At 42.8% G+C, this 18,894-nt stretch overlaps 1 protein-coding gene across 1 annotated transcript; it reads right to left on the bottom strand.

Annotated features, from left to right (window-relative positions):
* Positions 1 to 294: 294 nt before the first annotated feature.
* Positions 295 to 13,944, bottom strand: slc8a2a (solute carrier family 8 member 2a; the record flags this gene model as incomplete). Its single annotated transcript, XM_080041496.1, has 13 exons — positions 295 to 671; positions 822 to 1,085; positions 2,637 to 2,736; positions 3,420 to 3,443; positions 3,882 to 3,994; positions 4,614 to 4,631; positions 6,495 to 6,598; positions 7,991 to 8,352; positions 8,894 to 9,325; positions 10,648 to 10,929; positions 11,368 to 11,595; positions 12,753 to 12,890; positions 13,603 to 13,944. 13 exons carry the CDS (start codon positions 13,942 to 13,944, stop codon positions 295 to 297), a joined length of 2,784 nt encoding a protein of 927 aa, XP_079897622.1.
* Positions 13,945 to 18,894: the final 4,950 nt, after the last annotated feature.

Here is an 18,894-nt window from a genome sequence, read left to right as displayed (position 1 = left end):
AGCAACATCCAGTGACTTCATACAGTACATGCTGACCATTCGCTCTCCTTTATCAACGACTGTCACTGCATGGTATTAAGTCCACTTAGGTTAACATGAATCAGTGCTGTCACAATCAATTATACGGACTGGAGCCGTCCTGCAGTGGATGTGACATACAGATTTGCATGTGCGAGTCTGGATATGAGCCATGGCAGCAGTTGTTGTCAAACGGTGATCAGTTCTCTCAGTAGTAGTTACTTTAACAGTAAGTGGGAATGTCCTGGTGATGTGTTGTTTGCTCCGGTGCTCTCTTTAGAAGCCCTTTATATGGCAATAGGCCTCCAAGCTGGAGAAGAGAACATAGAGGAACCACAGTCCAAAGAAAAGCAGGGACGTGAGGATTTTGGGGATCCGTGGGCCTCCCAGTTCGCCCCCTATGGACGGCCTCCGGCGTAGCATCAACACTCCCATGGTGAAGAAGGCAAAAATGGTGAAGAGTGTGACGGAGAAGGCCAGCGAGCCGGGGTCCACGCGGAAGGGCTTACCTTTGACTTCCCAATACACAGCCGATATGGTCCAGGCCACCCCAATGCCCAAAAACACATTTACCGCGTTGCTTCCTGTGACGTTTCCTATACATGCATCTGCATATTGGTCCTGGGTGGCAGCCACTTTACTGGCAAAGGTATCTGGGAAAATAAAATAGTAAAATCATGGAATGAATGGACAATACTTCAAAGGTTTAATCCAACAACAAGCTAAAACTTTTGGAATACATGAACTGACTTTGGCATTGCTGTCTGTGGGGATTTACAGTACATTGCAACATAATCACTTACCAGGAAGTGAGGTCCCCAGTGCCACAAAGACCACCGCAGTGACAGAGTCTCTCAGGCCCACGGTGCAGCCAAAGTGGGACGCCACGTCTCCAATAACAGCCGTCAAGAAACCAATGACAGAGATTGACACAATGAAGCACGCCCAGCCATTCCAGTACTCGGTGGGTGGGACACAGGCAAACAGGATCTTCCAGAAAATGCACAATATGTGCATGAAGTAGTCAAAGCAGTTGGGCCTTCGCTGCTCCTCATCATCGCCATCGCCTGTTTAAAAAAAAAGACACAGTGAAGATCAGTTAAAACAAAGCAACCAATTCACGCTTTCATCCACAAGAGATAAAGTCTCACTTTGGGCCAGTCAGGAACAAGCTTACAGTATTTCATTGTGTTTAATGGGGAATCCTTTGTTCTAATGTGATTCGTGAAATAACAATTTCATAATGGCTCCGTTCGTAAAAGCCTTATATTCAATGGCTGGCCAGACATGAGAGTTGTGTTGATCTTCTCACCTAACTCTTCACTAAAAAATATTTTAAATTGTTAAACCACATGCTTCTTGAATATGCCACACATTCAAAACTAGCAGCAGTTGGGAGATATACTAAAGAGTTATATCCATTCTCTATTTATTGTTGGTAAGATGAGACATATTGTGGTCTTGTTCGTGGTCGGAGTAACATTAAACAATAAACATCTATTCATCGATGCTAAAATCCATGCTGTTAAACATAATCAACATGAAAGAAAGGAGAAGTGAATAGTGAGCTTATTTTTATCCTTGGTCCAATCTGTAACTTTAGCAGGTCAAAATGCAGTCACAAAGGCAGAGAGATAAAATATCATAAGAAACAATACACACACATATATATATATATATTAGGGCTGTCAAAAGATTACATTTTTTATCAGATTAATCACAGGATTCTGTGGATTAATCACGATTAATCACGATTAATTTTACCATTCGAAATATGCCTGAAAAATTCGAATTTTCTCTGTATATTGTTGTATGAACGGGTAAGATAAATGACAGAAGGTGGATATGTACATTTAAAATTAGTATGTTTATTAATTGAAAATCCAAATGATGGTTTTAATACTGAAAGTAAATTTAAATCAAACTAAAATATATAGGCCTACCTACCAAACCATAATTCAATTGGTCTGTCTCTTTACTATGTCTTTGGGCAAATATAGGATAGGCTATAGAATGGCATTTATTTGGTGAATCTATAGGTTGTGCATTCTTGAATACAACTTGATTACAGTGTGTGTGTGTGCGTGCGTGCGTGCGTGCGTGGGTGCGTTTGTACGCGCGACCGCTTCCTAGGGGACTGTTCATGTGTGCCAGGAAGCCGACGTTATGTTGATGTCTGATCACACACACCTCTGAAAACTGCAGACGTTTGTGTCCTCGCGGGCTCTGAACAGAACAGAGCGGACAATGTTTCTCCTCCTGTTGCTCCCGACATCAACTGTCACCCGCGGTAGTTGATTTGATATACTATCTATGCCCCCGACACAGACGTGGCCGTTAGCAGTTTAAAACCTTAAAACACGGCATGGGCTAACGTGCTGCTATGTTTGGCTGCGCGCAGCTACTGATCCTGGGTCAGCCACAACGATAGAGTGACTGTAGTGCAGAGCCGGTGGGATGTACGGGGCGGATCATTCTGCACATGCGTTAAATGCGTTAAAAAAATTAACGCCGATAATTCCAGAAATTAATCACCCTGCGTTAACGCGATAATTTTGACAGCCCTAATATATATATATATACACACACACACACATAGAATACTGTATATATCTGACCTGCACTGACAGTGACTGCCTCAATGAACTGCTCTCTCCACGAATGAGTGCCAAGCAATACAGACAGGTTTGTGTCCTTCAGGAGTTTGTCCACTGTGTTCTGTAAGAAAACATGAAAGCGCTCAGTGATTTCATAGCTTACATTAATATACACAGAACAGATGGGTTCACATTTCCACTTCGGCTTCACTCAGAAATGTTAACTTAGAATGTCAAAAGGTTTTAAAATGCCAAACAGCAAAATAAATTGTCTTGTCATTTTAAGCTATCCTGGACACAATCTTCAATCTTTTATTCTCGCCTGAGTAAATCAAGAAAATAACATTCCAAAAGTGTAATCTCGCTCTGTGTGTGTGTGCATATCATTGATATTATTGTATATTTGGTTTGGTCTGGCAGCTGTGGCAATTTGACATTTTTGTTGCCTTTTGTCTTTTTATGTATCTGACGCAACCTGGGCCCAGTGTGAAATCCAAATATGAATATTAAAAATTAATTAATAGAACACCCACAATAAATTGAAATGGAATTTACAGCTAAGTGATCCAAAAATTCCACACACACACACACACACACACACACACACACACACACACACACACACACATTGCCAACTCATATCAAGATGCATATTATGCATGAACAAAGTTGAGAATTGAAAAAGAGTAGATGATAATATACAACAGTTTTGTATCAGGAAAGAATCACAAGAAAAATGAGAAAATGAGCTGAGGAAACTCTTAAGCAGTCCCATGACACACAGCATGCTGGTAGTAACTGTACCTGGTCCAGCACTCCATTGGGAGTCTGATGTGAAAGATGATGCAAGCTGGTTAATGAACTGAAACACATCCCTCAACTTTTTCACACCTAAACAAAGTCATTCTTTGTCTGCAACAACCCCAACCCCTGAACTGTGTATGTTTCTAAAGCTTTAAAGAGACACTGCAAGGGAATAGGGTCAACTATTTCATTTATGGAAATCATTTGTGTCTCTTTAAAACCCATAACAGACAATGTTTAGTCAAATAAAAAACTACATTTATGAAAGAAGACATGATGTAAGGGAAGCTTAATAGACAAAAATCTCGAAACCTCCCATTGCTTGAAAAAATGATGTCTTCACAGACATGAGCTTCACCTGAAATATACTAGTCTGTCCCTTGTATTGAGTGGTCTATTTGTCAGAGTACACAGTTGGTTTAGTGCTATTAGTGTAATGCCTTCTATATGCCCATCACAAACCTTGAACTCACAGGACTCCATAATGATGACCTCTAGCCTGCTGTGCTCTCCTAGAATAGGTTTGCCCATCTCAGAGATCCTCCGAGCGTCCTCCTCCTCAGGGGTGGGCTTGCCTGTGAGGTAGCATGGATGTAGAACTATTATGTCCAAAGTAAATCGGGTCATTTACAGAACACACGCATCTGAAAACTCAGCCAAGGGGGTGATAAATTGAAAAAAATAAAAACATTCCACACTCTGCACTCACGTTCAAGGTATTTTGAACCATTTTTAAAGGTACTGTGTGTAACATTTATAAGAGAATCCATATTGATATAATTAATGTTGAAACAGGCCGAGATAACTTTTTCTTATACCCTGAGTTGAGTGCATATTTTTTTTTTACAGACTCAAACCCCCAATCATGATCTTAACCCTGACCTTACCAAACTATAACTCAAAGCAAATGATTGGCAGATCGTGTTGGGTTGTTGGGGGTGTGACTTAAATAACTGCCTGCAAGTTTCTGTTCAGGAAAAAAAAGTCAACAATAGAGTAGAGTAGAGAAGATTTTAGATTTTTTCTTTTTTTTTTCATTTATTAATTTTGAGAAACACATCAACTTGACTGACCAACACTTGTCTCATTGATGGCCTATGCAGATTCTCAATGTCACAATAATATGTTGGCATATGTTACAAAATGCCGCACATTGCACCTTTAACAGCCAAACCTACACCCAAACTATCTTACCCTGGTTTAGCAGCAGGGCTGTGAAGACAGACAGACAGACAGAGAATGATTCAACACAATATAACACCAATACATGTAGGGCCTAACATTGGAGGGGCTTAAGACGATCAAAAAACCAATAGGAAGAAAATAGCTATGCTCTTTGTAGCAGCTCAGAACGGGCATTCACAGTGGCCCTCATTTATCAATTTTGCGTGGAAACTGGTGCAGATTCTGGCGCAAATACCTCCCTACGCCAGGTATCGCGTGGGATTTATCAAACAGGCGTATCTCGCCAATCTCAGCGTACGCCAGGCCATTATTGATAAATGCGGCGGATGAAAACTAGCGTATCACGCCCCTATATTTTCTCAGTTTAGAGGCCTCGCCCAGAGGTTTTACGGCACTTCCCTGAAGAAGAAATTGACAGAATAACAGCGAAAGTAGAAAAAAAAGAGTTTCATTTCGGAGCATTAGCCTACAAGCAGCATCAAAGAACGACAGAAGGCAGCAGTTAGGAAGGAAATAACTGCTGCGGTCAACAGCGTTGGTGTTGACTCAAAATCGCCACTAAAAAAAGCGTGTTGCTGTTCTGAAATGCAACCAAATGGGGGTGCGGGGCTGCGGGCATAATATAAGTGGTGGAGGAGAAAAAGACGCACCAACTGTCCGATAATGGTCCCCATAAAATAAATACAGGTCTGCAGAGATTTGAATGATTAGAATGTATTGGCCCTTTTAGATAGCACTATTCAAAAGGGTTTTAAAAACTAAAAATAACACATTTAGCGTTTTACTGTATGACAGCATGCGCTTGGCACGAGTGGTCAGCCCGGCCGTCAGCTGCACAAGCCGACCCGGCAGCGATCAGCTGTGAGAGCGCCCACCGTCCTGCTCCACCAGCAGATAGGAACAACGTGCCGGTTAACGGTGGAAATAAATCGCTCGCTTTAGCATTAATGACACATTAAAAGAGGAACTAACATCTACAAAGTGCGTCAAATAAATAAAATGTTAAGCTGAATGTTGTGCCGTGTATTTTTTTGTATCATAAAGAGCAGTGTATGTCTACTACATATTTAATACTTAGGCTAACATTTTGAATGAATGCAGCCCCCGTGCCTCAGTGTCCCCCCAGCTGCTCCAAGACGGAGACAACTGCCCTTACGCAGTCCCATGCAGCGCTCCTAAGTGGCCGCTGTGCGCACTATTGAATCAGCTCTCCTACTCAGTTGCACACCATAAGCTGCTAATTTTTAAGTGATTAATATCTTTATTTCGGTCTTATTTGCACTGCATTTGTATTATCTTCTAATAATTGTCCAACAAAGTCATCGGCTACCCGGCACAGCCTGCACTGCGAGTCCAAGCTGTTTTCAAATTTGCGTACACGAGCTGAGAGCTGGCGTGGGATTTGAGCGTACCCTACGCTCACGTCCATATTGATAAATGCCGAGATTTGCGTGGAAATGTACGTACACCCATTTCTCTGGTCTACGCAAGATTGATAAATGAGGGCCAATCAGTGTAACCTCACTGCAGATAAATTGTCTAATGAAATAAATCACCCACACATTACAAATGATCTTATTAGTTACTTTTAGCCTGCATTAACAAACACATATCCCATTCCTTTTAAACCATGGATCAGTGAATGGCAGCGTGTAATCTTGGGTTACTGGCTGTGACGCAGGCGCCCAACATTCAGCCTCCTGTCAAGCAGCTTTTATTGTTTTGAAACTTGGACGTCTCTGCAATCTTTTTGGACTTTTCTATTTTATCTTTGTGTGAACAAACCATTTTTCTTTCAGTATCAACTCATATTGCCTTATTCTGTTGCCATATTCATGAAATGACGTATTGTCGTATAGACATTTAGAATTACATTTAAAACACAATTACCTGAGAGTCCTCGTTTCAGCCATTTGGGGTCCTCAAGCACAATGAAGAAGTTCTCCTGCTTCTCGTACTCCTCCACATTTATTATGTGCACTTTTAAGATCTGACTGGAGAGATGCACGTACACACGCATGGCCAAACACACACACACACACACACACACACACACACACACACACACACACACACACACAGCACAAATACAACACATGTATTAATATTTTTTCTATGACAAATAATCAAGTACTATTAAATACAATGAAAAATAAAGTGCATGAATACACAGTGCCTCCACAGCTTAAACATTTGCTGTACCATCTAAATCACATCGCAAATTGAATCCCCTGAATAATTCATCGGAATGGACCTTTAAATAATTCAGGCTTAAACGTAGGCTCTTTCTCCTCAGCGTGCCAAAGAAATACAGCTAAACTAAATGTACCTGTAGCACAACAATACGCTGCTTAATCAATGTCTCTATAGGACATTTGTCAAATTCTTTGACAAATCTTCGTCATCTTGTGAAGGAGAGTATACATGAGCACAGTATAAAGATATCAGAAAAAGAAAATAAAAAATGGGGCAACACACAGCCATACACATTATGTCCATTACAAATGAATTGTCATACCTTTGACTGTGCAGCATTTATTAATGGGCTACTATGTTATATAACACACGTCTTTCGCTAAGTGTACAATTAGTCCATTTGCAAGCACAACTTATATAACCTGAAATGTTAATGGGAAAATGATCTGTCAGCTTACATGGGGTGACTGCAGGTTCCCACACCTGATCGGGGCTGGGATTATCTTTGGGTGTCAAGTCCTCGGGTAATTCTTTCTTAATAGGACCTCCTCCACAGGGAGAGGGTGACTGATAACCCATAGCGGTTCAGGTGCACCTTTTACTGTAAGCACTACTGGGCCAAAGTACGAGCACTGACGGTGCTTTGTGTCAGTACTGCTGCTGTGAGAAAGAGAACAGCGTTCTTCTTCATCATTGACCACAATAATGTTCAGACCGTCACACCTGACCACAATTAAGTCTGTCTATCAGCTACCTAGTGTCACTTTTTTGCCTGAAAGAAAAACTGGTGTAAATACACAGCCTAGGCTCTGTAAATGGTGATGTAAACAAAGGGTATGTAAACAAAGGGGGCCACCGTAGCTAGCAACATGCTTGTTTAAAGAGCCCCTAGGCTGTGTATTAACAACAGATTTTTGTGAACACATTTTTAAATGTATGTTCTAGGGTAGAAACTAATGGGCCTGTGGTTGAATACCAAACACATGGTAATGAGAGACGTTTTTGGTATTTTCTTGAGCTTAACATTTACAAAAAGGCATAATGTCTGGCACTTTATCCATCTTGGACAAGAATAGATTGATGAATAGATTAGATTGATGATCAAGGGAAATACAGACTCCTTCAGACTCAATGGCCCATAGGGCTTCTTACCCAGTCAATGCCTCTGGTTGTTGACTCATAAGCCTCACCTGGTCTGTTCATTGGTGAACTCCAGCTCCCCTCTGGTCTCCTCATAGTCCACCCCGGCCCTGGCACTGCCGTCCTGGGTGTGGTACGGCAAAGCCACGGTGCCCCTGGAGCCCGAATTCCTCACCACGGTCACTGTCAGTGTGCCCGTGCTCTCACTCACCCGCAGCACCTTCTGGCCAAAAGTGAAGATGCCAGCGTGGTCGTCATCCAGGATAGTTATGGTGGCCACCAGCGGCTCCACCAGTCGGCCCTTGGGTGGGGTTCCCGTCCCTTCACTCCCACCCTGCTCTAAGCGGAGGTTGTGAAGACGCACAAAGAAATGCTCGTCCTCCTCAAAGATGTCGTCATCCAAGATCACCACCTGGAGAGCATAGAGTGTTGTATGGTCAGTCCCTTCATGGAAGCATAAGGCCATAACAATGTCAGGGCTGGTACGGCCCTATGCATACCACCTATTCCAAGCTCCAACTGATAACACACTCTGAAGTATGAGGGACAGATCCCGACTAGAGTTGGGCAATAAATACATTTTTATATTGAAATTTATTAGGGTTTCTTTTGCTCCTTCGGGATGTTTCCAGGCGTCAATCAATTGAGCAGTGCACGTGGAGAGTGTTGAACCCTCAACCAATAACAGCACGAGGCTCAAATGCTACTATGTAAAATACAGCCAGAGAAAGGAGGACTGGGCCGATAAACACTCCACCACATATTGTAGTGGGGCAGAAGTGATCTTTGAGAGGGATTATTTTTGTGTGACTCTATAATTAAATTTTTCATTAACTTGCATAGTGTGCCTTTAAAAGCAAAATTAAAAGTATTAAAGTTGCTATTGACACATTATTTCTATGTTAACCGAAATGACCTCTTTACAGCCCCACTATTTCCCCCCTCCAGCTCACCTTAATCTCTTTGCGGGTCTCGTCCGGCTTAAACACCAGCGTCCCCTCACTGACTTCGTAGTCTGCTCCGGCGTTGGCCGAGCCGTTCTCTGTACAGTAGTCCACATAGAAAGTGTTCTGGCCCGTGCCCCCGTCCAGGACCACCCCGAGGCTCATGGAACCACAGTTCTCCGTGCACTGGTACTGAGCGCTTTCAAAACAGATGTGTGAGCACGTGGCCTTGTCGGACTCCTGGCCCGCGCGGCGCTTGTGCTCGGCGGCGTGCTTCTTCAGTATGTTGCCGGCCCCGATCAGCATGCGTGTGGCCTGCACGCGGTAGAAGGCCCTGCTCTTCTTCTGCTGCACCAGGGCAGAGTAGTTGGCCATCTCAATCAGCTGGTCGATGTCCTTGTCTGGGTATTTCTCCTTCAGGTCTTTCAGGATGCGCACCACCTATATCCAAGAAGGAAGTAATAACACACTGTATTGAGATGGATGTTTTTTTTAGCATGAATGTTCTGTAAATACATTTTAAAAAATGCTCCTGAAACCGATAACTGCTCCAGAGCTAGCCCATTACAGATGAGGTATTAAGGTGTTGATAAAACAGAAAACTGGGTGTACTGTACAGTGTGGTCCCGTAGAGTGTTGAGAGGGATATTCAGCAGAGGAAGGGAAATACAAAACTCAGTTTATAATGACAAAAAGTATTAGAGTTTTCTTGGGACAAAAGTGTTATGCTGTCCAATCTTCAGACTCCTACTGATCCACTTCCTGTGTCTGCACTCATGTCATTCAGACTCCTGCTGGGATTGAATCCTACAAGCCTCTGGAAACCTGATATTCTCCTTACATTCATATTAAGTAGCTTCAACCAGTGAAAAACATTAGATCCACCAGTGTGTCCAACAGCCTGTGAGAAGCATTCTTCCATTCCTCCCTTTCGCTGGTTTGATTTCCGTCGGCGGTTTGGATAGTATCACTGCCCCCTCTCTCTCCGTATGTTTCCTGTCTACCTCTACAGCTTTCCCTCTATCCATTAAAAGCAAAAAATGTCATGCATAGCATATACAATCGAAGGTGCGGCGAATGGCTGCCCCGGTCTCATCGTGCACAGTTAAGACATATTGCTATATTGCAAATGCCGTAGTTATCTATTTCATGTAAATATTCTATTCATATTTTTGAAGATGCCTTACACATTTATGATCAAGGTTTATGTTAAAGGTGGAGTCAGTGATTCTGGAGAACTCTTGTTGTCAAAATCCCTTTTTTGTCAAAATCTGTGAATAGCTCCTCAAGATCTGCTTCCTGTGTGTACACTGAAGACAAATTTGATGTTAATACACAGCCTGGAACCTGTAAATTGGTATGTAAACAAAGGGGTTTGACTTTAGCTCACAGTACAGACTGGTAGCGGATCGCGAGGAGATATTCACTGAAAATATTTTGACAACTAGCATTCTCCAGAATCGCTGACTCCACCTTTAATCCTATGTTTATTGTGTGCAGTCTGACAAATTCCTTGTAAGTGAGCACGTACTTGGCAGTAAAATGCAAATTCTGAATGATGTTTGAAAAAATATCTTTAAGAACAAGTACTTTTTCCTCAATAAAAAATACTTATATTACTCATATTTGAATGAGAAACACCAATATTGTTATTTTAAGGAAGCTCTAATTACTGGATACACAATAGACGGATAGACAGATATTCAATCTTCAATCTCATGTTTCTACAACTAGTGATTGCTCCTGAGCCTTCCTTGTCTTACCTCGTCCTTGTTCTGGTCTGGTTCACTCCCTGTCTGCACAGAGACCGTCACACTGGAGGAGTTTCCGGGGCACGGGCTGCCTTCGGCGGACATCTTTCCATCCATGATCACGTCGATGCCTCTGGGCGCCAGGTCCCCTTCCATCTCCACCACGATGCCGTGCCTCTTGTCGGCGCGGTAACGCTTGTGCATGTATTTGTAGAAGAGCAGGCGGCGGTCGGCGATCCAAGCCAAGATCACACACACAGGAAAATAGAGCAGTGTCACAGCGGCCTCCCACACCTGAAAAGACAGGCAATATTAGCATTACATGATTTACACTCTCTTTGGTTTTGGTTTTTTCAAATAGTTTTTATTACGTTTTTCAATAGAATACTGCAAAGAACAATCACAGAAAAACTGCAACAGAACAAAAAAGAATAAAGGTGACCATATGAGTTCTGTTATTCTTTGACTTTGATGTCATGCAAATCTTGCATAGGCCTACTTTGCACATTCATTTATTCGACTAATAATGGCAACAGGATAAAAGCATGCTACAATTAAGTAAAACAGTCAAGCAGGAAAGAATGAAGAGAAAAAAAGAGAATAGTAGAGAGGGCAGAGGTAGAGATGAGGAGGGCCACTAGTCTAGGGTGTTTGCATCGAATGTGTTCGCATAACGATTTACACTGTTGATGTGTTGGACATGTGTTTACAGTTCAGTCAACAGAAACACACCTCTACGATTCCGGGTGAGATGACGGCCAGTATGAGGTAGAGCCAAATGTAGGCGAAAATACTCCAGAAAGCTGTGATAAAGAAGACTCGCAGGTGTTTGATCTTGCGATGCTCTCCGTCGGGGATCACCCACACACAGATACCGATGATCACGAACATATTGAAGGCAGCGCTGCCCACTATGGTGCCCGGGCCCAGCTCCCCCGCATCAAAGTTGTGCCCAATCACCTTTACACATGCAAGGAACAAGAAAAGACAAACACAATTAATGACCTTTTTTTCAACACGAAGTGACACTGCATTTAGGGGTGGAGTCAGCAATTCTGAAGAATGCACGTTGTCAAAATCCCTTTTCTGTAAAAAGAAACAACTTTTTCAATATTCAAGATTCTGTAAACTGGCATGTTGCTAGCTACGGTGGTCCCCCTTTGCTCACAAACCCTTTGCTAACTAACATACCAGTTTACAGAGCCTAGATTATGTTATAACTTCAGATTTTGTTTTCAGCGCACAAACATTACGGACAGGAAGCAGATCGTGAGAAGATTGACTGATTTTGACAAAAAGTGCTTTTGACAATTTTGACTCCACCTTTAAGACCGATGTGTCGTTGATTGAATATTATTGTGGTGGCAGTTTTGCATATGATATATCTCTGGACTCAAATGTTGGAATACTTATTAATGCAATAGGAAACATTTGCTATAAACTTGTATAGACCTTAGTGCAATGATATATATATATATATTGAATGTGTTTTTAGTTGTAAACTGAAATGTAGATTCCTCAAATGCGTATCCAACAAACCACTCAGACGGGCCCCTCTCTCTCCCCCCCACCATCCCCTCTCAATCTCCCGTGTGGAGAGTAGCCAGCCTGACTATACATTTGAAAGAGGACAATGTTCCTGCAGACAGCCTCCTGCTGTTCTAGGTCAGCCTGCCCCACCCACGATTATAATATGAATGTATATCTCAAACCTGTCTGCCTCCCAACCTGTCTCCCCCTCCTTCCCCCCACCCAGCCTTACCTGTCTACCTGCCTCCTTCCTGTCCCTACGATGTCCTTAAATAGTTCAGGATTACAACTTACGTGTGTTGGAACTAGTGACCACTCCGCGGAGTTTTCTTGCTTATTGATTGAAAATAGACCTGTTTCCTACTACAACGTATCACTGTTGCTTTGATTTTCTCACCACATTATGTTCTTAAATTATTCATTCATCTGTTCATTTTCTTAATGACATACCTAACTGCATGTCAATATTTGCTGTGACATTCTTAGCAGCACACACACATTTTTTTAAGAAAGTAAAAACAGTTTGTGACCAGCACATTAATGAGTGTAGTGTAAGTGTTAAGAGGATGTGAACTGCCTTTGTGTACCTCAATAACAGAAAGCAGGATCTCAGGAGCAGACGAGCCCAGGGCCATGAGTGTGAGGTTGGACACAGTCTCGTTCCAGATTCTCACTGTGGTTACCGTTGTTTCACCGTTGGGTTTGGTGATGGTCACCTCTTTCACCTGAACAAGAACACATTAAGATACGGTTACCACATTAGATACTGTAAACAAAGATAACTGAGTCTGACTACAGTATACTCAAAACATATTGCTGCTTCTAACACAAAGAACAGGAGGCTGTGGATGAATTATAAAACCAGCGTTAATGAGAAATCATTGTGACATTCCTGCTACGGTTGGGGGGGAGACACGGTAACCCAGGTTATGTAAAAATAGCCTTAAATTATCATCATTAAAAAAGGCTGTTGTGTATGTGTGCAGATTTATAATTAATGCCTTGAAAGTGAGAGTCAGTGTCCAGTCGCTCATTAGAAAGAAAACATGTGACTGTTGCTGACCAATGGCCGCTGTGGAATAATAGCGCAATAAATGTCTCATAATTGTCTCAGGTCAGTCCCAATTTGAGAGGGTAGAATCGATCTATATGGGGTTAAGGTGGCTACGAGGACCATATTAAATATTTCTGAAACAGTCTCATTGTTCCTCTGATGATTATAAATTATATGTAATTCTGCTTATAATGAATGCTATTTTTCCATAGTTTTTCTTAATGCCTTGGTCCAGATATGCCCACTCAGGAACAACAGCTGGCATCGTAAAACACACTACTGCTTCTTTCTCTTGGGTGTGCAAGATTTAACACAAACTGAAAGTTGCTCGGAGAACCTTTAAGGAACGCTCAGTTTTATGTGTCATAAACATGTAGAGTTACCTGAGATGTGATGACTTCGATGGATGCCATGAAGCGATCGGCGATGATGGACACGCCCATGAACAAGTACATGAGAGAGAGGAAGTAGACCACAGCTCTCCCCGTCTGCTCCCCCACCGGAGGGTTGAGGGGCAGCCAGGAGGGCAGCAGGATCCCGGGCCTGCACACCACTTCGCCCGCACACACCTTCTTTCCCGAGGCGTTACCTGAGGCCTGAGGCTGCTCTGATACCGACCCCCCTCGCTCCACTACCTGGAGTCTGGAGGGGGTGCAGGGGCTGGCCAGCAGGAGGAGGAAGAAGAGGATGAAGACTGGGGAAAGCTGAACGGAGAGGGCTCCCATCATAACCCTGAGTCAGGAGAGGGGCTTAGGGGGGAGGGGGGTCACTGGGGGGGAAACGCTGGGTCAGAGGACTCACCTGGAGGAACACAGGAAGGCACAGATTCTGTAAATAAGATAAGTAAATAAGAATACACTGGGGAAGGCAAGTGCCCTAAAAGGGACCTGATAATACATTTGCACCACCTCAGCCTCTTGGATACAAAACAACTCTGCAGACAGGAGTGAGACTGTGATCTATTTATCCTCTACAACCTAAACCTTAACCTACTTTCCTTTTATATCTAGCAATTTTGAGAGCAATTTTAATACAAGTATGTTGATGGTAATCCTCTAATACCCAGCAGTTGACTGTCAAACCACAGACCCATGCATAGTGTGTCAGGGACTGTGTTGATATTTAGCCACATGCGGGATTTTATTTGACTTTTACCACCACTGCCACAAAGCCTTCTTATTAGCATTTCAAAGTAAATTGACCTTTTATAGTAATCCTAAAGGCATATCAAAATGACCTCTAAGAAACTAAAGCCAGGAGGTCAGCCTGTCGCTCCTGTTGTTATCATTCTCTAGAAGCAATCGCTAAACCCAGGCGGTGAGAATGACACTGTCTGAAGCACTGTGTCAACATCTCTGAATGCCACTGGAAAGCGAGAAAACACCAGAGGGCCAAATGCATGTGTCTTTAGAACCACAGCTAATGGTGGTATGATATCTGTAGATAAAACTAAAATTCTGTGTAGGCCTACTTGATATTTGAATTCCTAATTTCTTTATTATCTCAACCATTACAACTTAGGCTAACCTTGATCCGTCACTGTCCTCGTTGACAAACATCACTGGTAAGCTGCATGAGTTACCCGTGTGTGTGCTACTATAACTTATTTATTGACCATTACAGGTATCATGACTCATCACTGAGTTGTGATGTTACCAAGCCTTCCACTGCTTCCAAATGCATGTCTTGTTCCCTGTGTGATAGCGTGACATGGAAGAATGACTTAACACTAACTTGGTTAGCATGTGTGTCGTGTGTCGTGTGTGTGTTTTGGATGAATAAGGTTGAGCGCACACATGTTAAAGTGTGGTGGGTAGGTGACAGTGTGGGGATGTATGGGTGTGATTAGAGCAGATAGGTAGAAAGCTTTGAGTGCTCCTCCACTCCCCCTGTACAGGTGACACTGCAGCATTGTGAATTGTAAGTTGAAACAGATACTGGGGTGCTGCATCTTTGATGCAGCCTGAGCTCTGCCAGCTCATTATGGAGTTGTGATTCAGAAACACAGCCCAGAGGTCCAGCCGCATCACATTTCACTTTCCAAGGCCTGCTATGGTTACCACGACCTCAGACAGAGGGCCACCTTACACCAGCACATGTTGAGGGGAGGTAGGCTCAACCAAAATAGCTTCCACAACGTTCATATCTAAACAATAGTGATGTGGCACAGGGCGGGAGACTAGTAGTTTATATCTTCTTGTCAACACAATACTTGAACGATGGCCAACTGTAAATATCATACTGTTAAGAGCACAAGCTTTGTTTTTAACATGACAGTGAAGTATTTTACATTGAACCAACCCAACAACCATATGCACTCAATACACACACAGTCAAACTCCCATCACACCCCCAATCAAAAAGATTAAGTGGTAAACAAACAGCTCCAACTTTTAGGAGGAAAGCCTGGCAACAATAAAGTTTAAGAAGACTTTGCATGGACTCTTCAGAGTCTTGCACACATAATAATGTGTTGTATATGGTGAAAATTGCTTTAATTTCTTGCCAATGATCTGTAGAACCCAAGAAGAAGGCATTCTATGAGTGCTATGATCAACAGAGCAGAGCCGGACAAGCTGGATCCATTATTGATTCATGCATTCACCTAAATATAGCAGGGTATCTCTTCCTTTCATGTTCCTCCTACGAGCAGCCCTCTAAGCATCCTTTAGAAGAGGAGTCATGGTAGATTTATCGGCCAGACATAAAGGCAGTACCTCCTGGTCCTTCCAGTTAAGAGACTGAGTAAATAGGGAGCCAAATGGAGAGATTTACTGCCACTCCCCGCCCTTGCCTGAATAGATCAGAGCCTTCTTCTACACTGTCACTGATGATTCCGGTCAACTTTTCTGCAGGATCAATGTTCCCTGAAAAAGCTTTTACATATGGTCCTTTTTAAAGATGAGGCAAGTGAAAAACATATCGTGTCCAAACATACATTTAGGAAGGGATTTCACGCCATCTTCATTCAAGCAGTTGTTGTACCTGGGAGAGGGGGAAGGTGGGGTGTCGACAGGCACAGGAACACTAAACTCATCTCCACTTACTGCCTCTGACACGGCCACTGTCTCTCAGCACCACTGATAAGTGATTGCCTGGGATTATCTTACACTGTTACGAGTGCCAGCTAAAAAGGGAATTAGCGCCTTGAACAGTTTAATATTTCCTACCTGTGAACTACATTCCTTCTGACAAGCAGAGCACTCAGGTCTGAATTAATAATAATCAATAAATGCTACCTTGTTTAACCCTGACACAAAGCACTGCTCCAGATATGATTAACTGCACAGTAAAGTTAGTAAAAGTGCACCGATCGACCGGAGCCGGGGCCGAGCAGCTTATTTTGCCTTGATCTGTGCTCGTCCGGTCTTCTCTACCAATTAATAAGCTTGTGTCACAACAGGTAAGCCCCAGTACATCAGCTTTCTACATGAAACTAGATCTACCACGTAATGGTTATATGCCTTCGTGTTCCATGCAATTTCCGACCAGTGAAAAAACAGTGGTGGTAAGCAATGCTTTAAAGAAGGTGAAGCTCCCAACAAGCTAAAATATGGTACAAGATCACTGGTACCTGACTACATGTAAGGTCGAAGAAACCTTTGACCTCCCCAATCTAATCAGTTCATCTTTGAGTCAGAGTCGACATTTGTGCAAATCCCTCAAAGCGTTCTTGAGATATTGCACTCATAATATGTGAAGTCACAGTGACCTTGACCTTTGACCTTCAAACATTTTAGAATTAATCTTCAAGTCAGCTGTCACTGATCTTTGACTTCTAAAATATATAACATTCATCCTTGAGTCTGAGGCGACATTTGTGCAAACTTTGAAGACAATTTCTAAAACTGCTCTGGAGATATTGCGCTCACAATACGCGAGGTCACAGTGAACTAGACCTTTGACCTTAAAAATTTATTCAGTTTATCCTCTAATCAAAGGGTGAGTGCGCAAAATCTGATGAAAATTGTGTTCACAAGAATGGCCCGGACTTAAGTAATTTAGAGCACTATCTGTAGCGCACAAACTGAACATTTCCTAAAGCTGCAGCTTCACATTAAGCATTTAACTGGCAAAACGTAAGTTGACTTTTATTTTGAAGCAGACAGGAACAGGAACGTAGCATAGCGTTAGTCACACACAAGCAGCAAGACTCCAGTGTGGGAGTTCTACAGAAAGAAGAGGACAGAAAGCTTGGATCTCTGGGCTCATACCAACAATTTCATGAGCATCAGTGGCAGCCGTCAGTCATTCAATTTCAATGTACGCTCGCTATGAAGGGTGTCTAGTTCATCAGCTGCAGTGAGCAGCACAATGGCAGTGACCTCAGCTAGCTTTTGGTGTCCACAGTAAGTGCCAATGTAGCAGTGGATGACATCCCTATATAATACGGCGTTAAGCCAAAGGGCACACTCACACTAGGCCAAGTTGGCCCGTAACGTGCCAAAGCACGATTGTCCCCCCTCCCCACTTCCTTACTGGCCTGTACTCACACTGCTCAAAAAGATCCGGACCTAGGCACGATTGCTTCTCGCCGATATGTCACCACGTCTTAACACGTGTGGATTTGGGATTTGGACCGTAAATGAATCCGATTGCTTTTCAACCGAATTTGCAGCATTTTTAACGCCCGTTGTGGGGAGGAACGTATTGGTTCGTGGGGTACAGTTTCATATAAATTGATGTCAGGTTGGTGCATTACCATCTGTACCGTGCCCAAGCACACCTCTCACAACTGTGCTAGAGATGAGGAAGTGTACCATGCTTGAGTACAGAATGGAGCACTCACACTGGTCAAACTAAATAGACTTTAGAGGGCAAACGTACTTGGGCATGGTACAGACAGCCTCCTATCTGCCAACTAGCTTGCTGACTAGCAGTCGCTGGCAGGGGGCAGGATGTTCAAGCAGTGCTGCAGACATCACTTCCAGTTTGTGAATGGTCTGTCAGGTTTGTAGTAGAGCTATGCAGATCCAAGGATGATACAATTCCACTGCTTTTTACTTAGTAAGAAAAATATGCATAGGCATATTCTATGTGTCTCTTGTTTAAAAGAAATATATGAAAATGCATAGTTTTTTTTTAAATCGCTCTTTTGAGTTACTCCCTTCCTTCTGTACTTGGCTGCTGCTTTTGCGATGTTGCTCGTCATTTGCATAAAGTTCACCTCTGCTTAACTTCAGATTGACGCTTTGGCAGCTCGGAACGTTTCAATTGCAGTTGCTCGCCGCTCCCGCTGCTCTTGGTAGCAAGCATACATTTAAAGTGAATGTCGGTCGCTACCAGTGTTGCACGTGTCTCTTTTGGTGTGAATGAATGTTCAGGAAGTTGGTTTCACCAATGGTTCAACCATTCACACACTCACACTTACACACACACTCACACACACAAACATATTCTCTTCCTCAATCTCCAAACCTAGACAGGCAGGAAGAAAAATGGCACTGACTAACTTGTATGAAATCAACAAAGATCTCCTTTCCAGGATGTACGCTACATGCACAGGTAAACCAGTAACATGCAATGTATCAATTTTACAGAGAGCCAATCTAAGCCTGTGTTTATACTAAATCTTAAATATGCAGTCGTCACCCATTGAAGCCCAGTGCCCCATATTCAGATGGCTCAGTTCAGTATGACTGAAACTCTCTACAAACAAAAAGCTAGTTCATTTA

Source organism: Ammodytes marinus (genome assembly GCF_949987685.1).
Source record: "Ammodytes marinus genome assembly, chromosome: 14".
Taxonomy (NCBI): Eukaryota; Metazoa; Chordata; class Actinopteri; order Uranoscopiformes; family Ammodytidae; genus Ammodytes; species Ammodytes marinus.
This window is presented reverse-complemented; position numbering and strand designations above follow the sequence as displayed.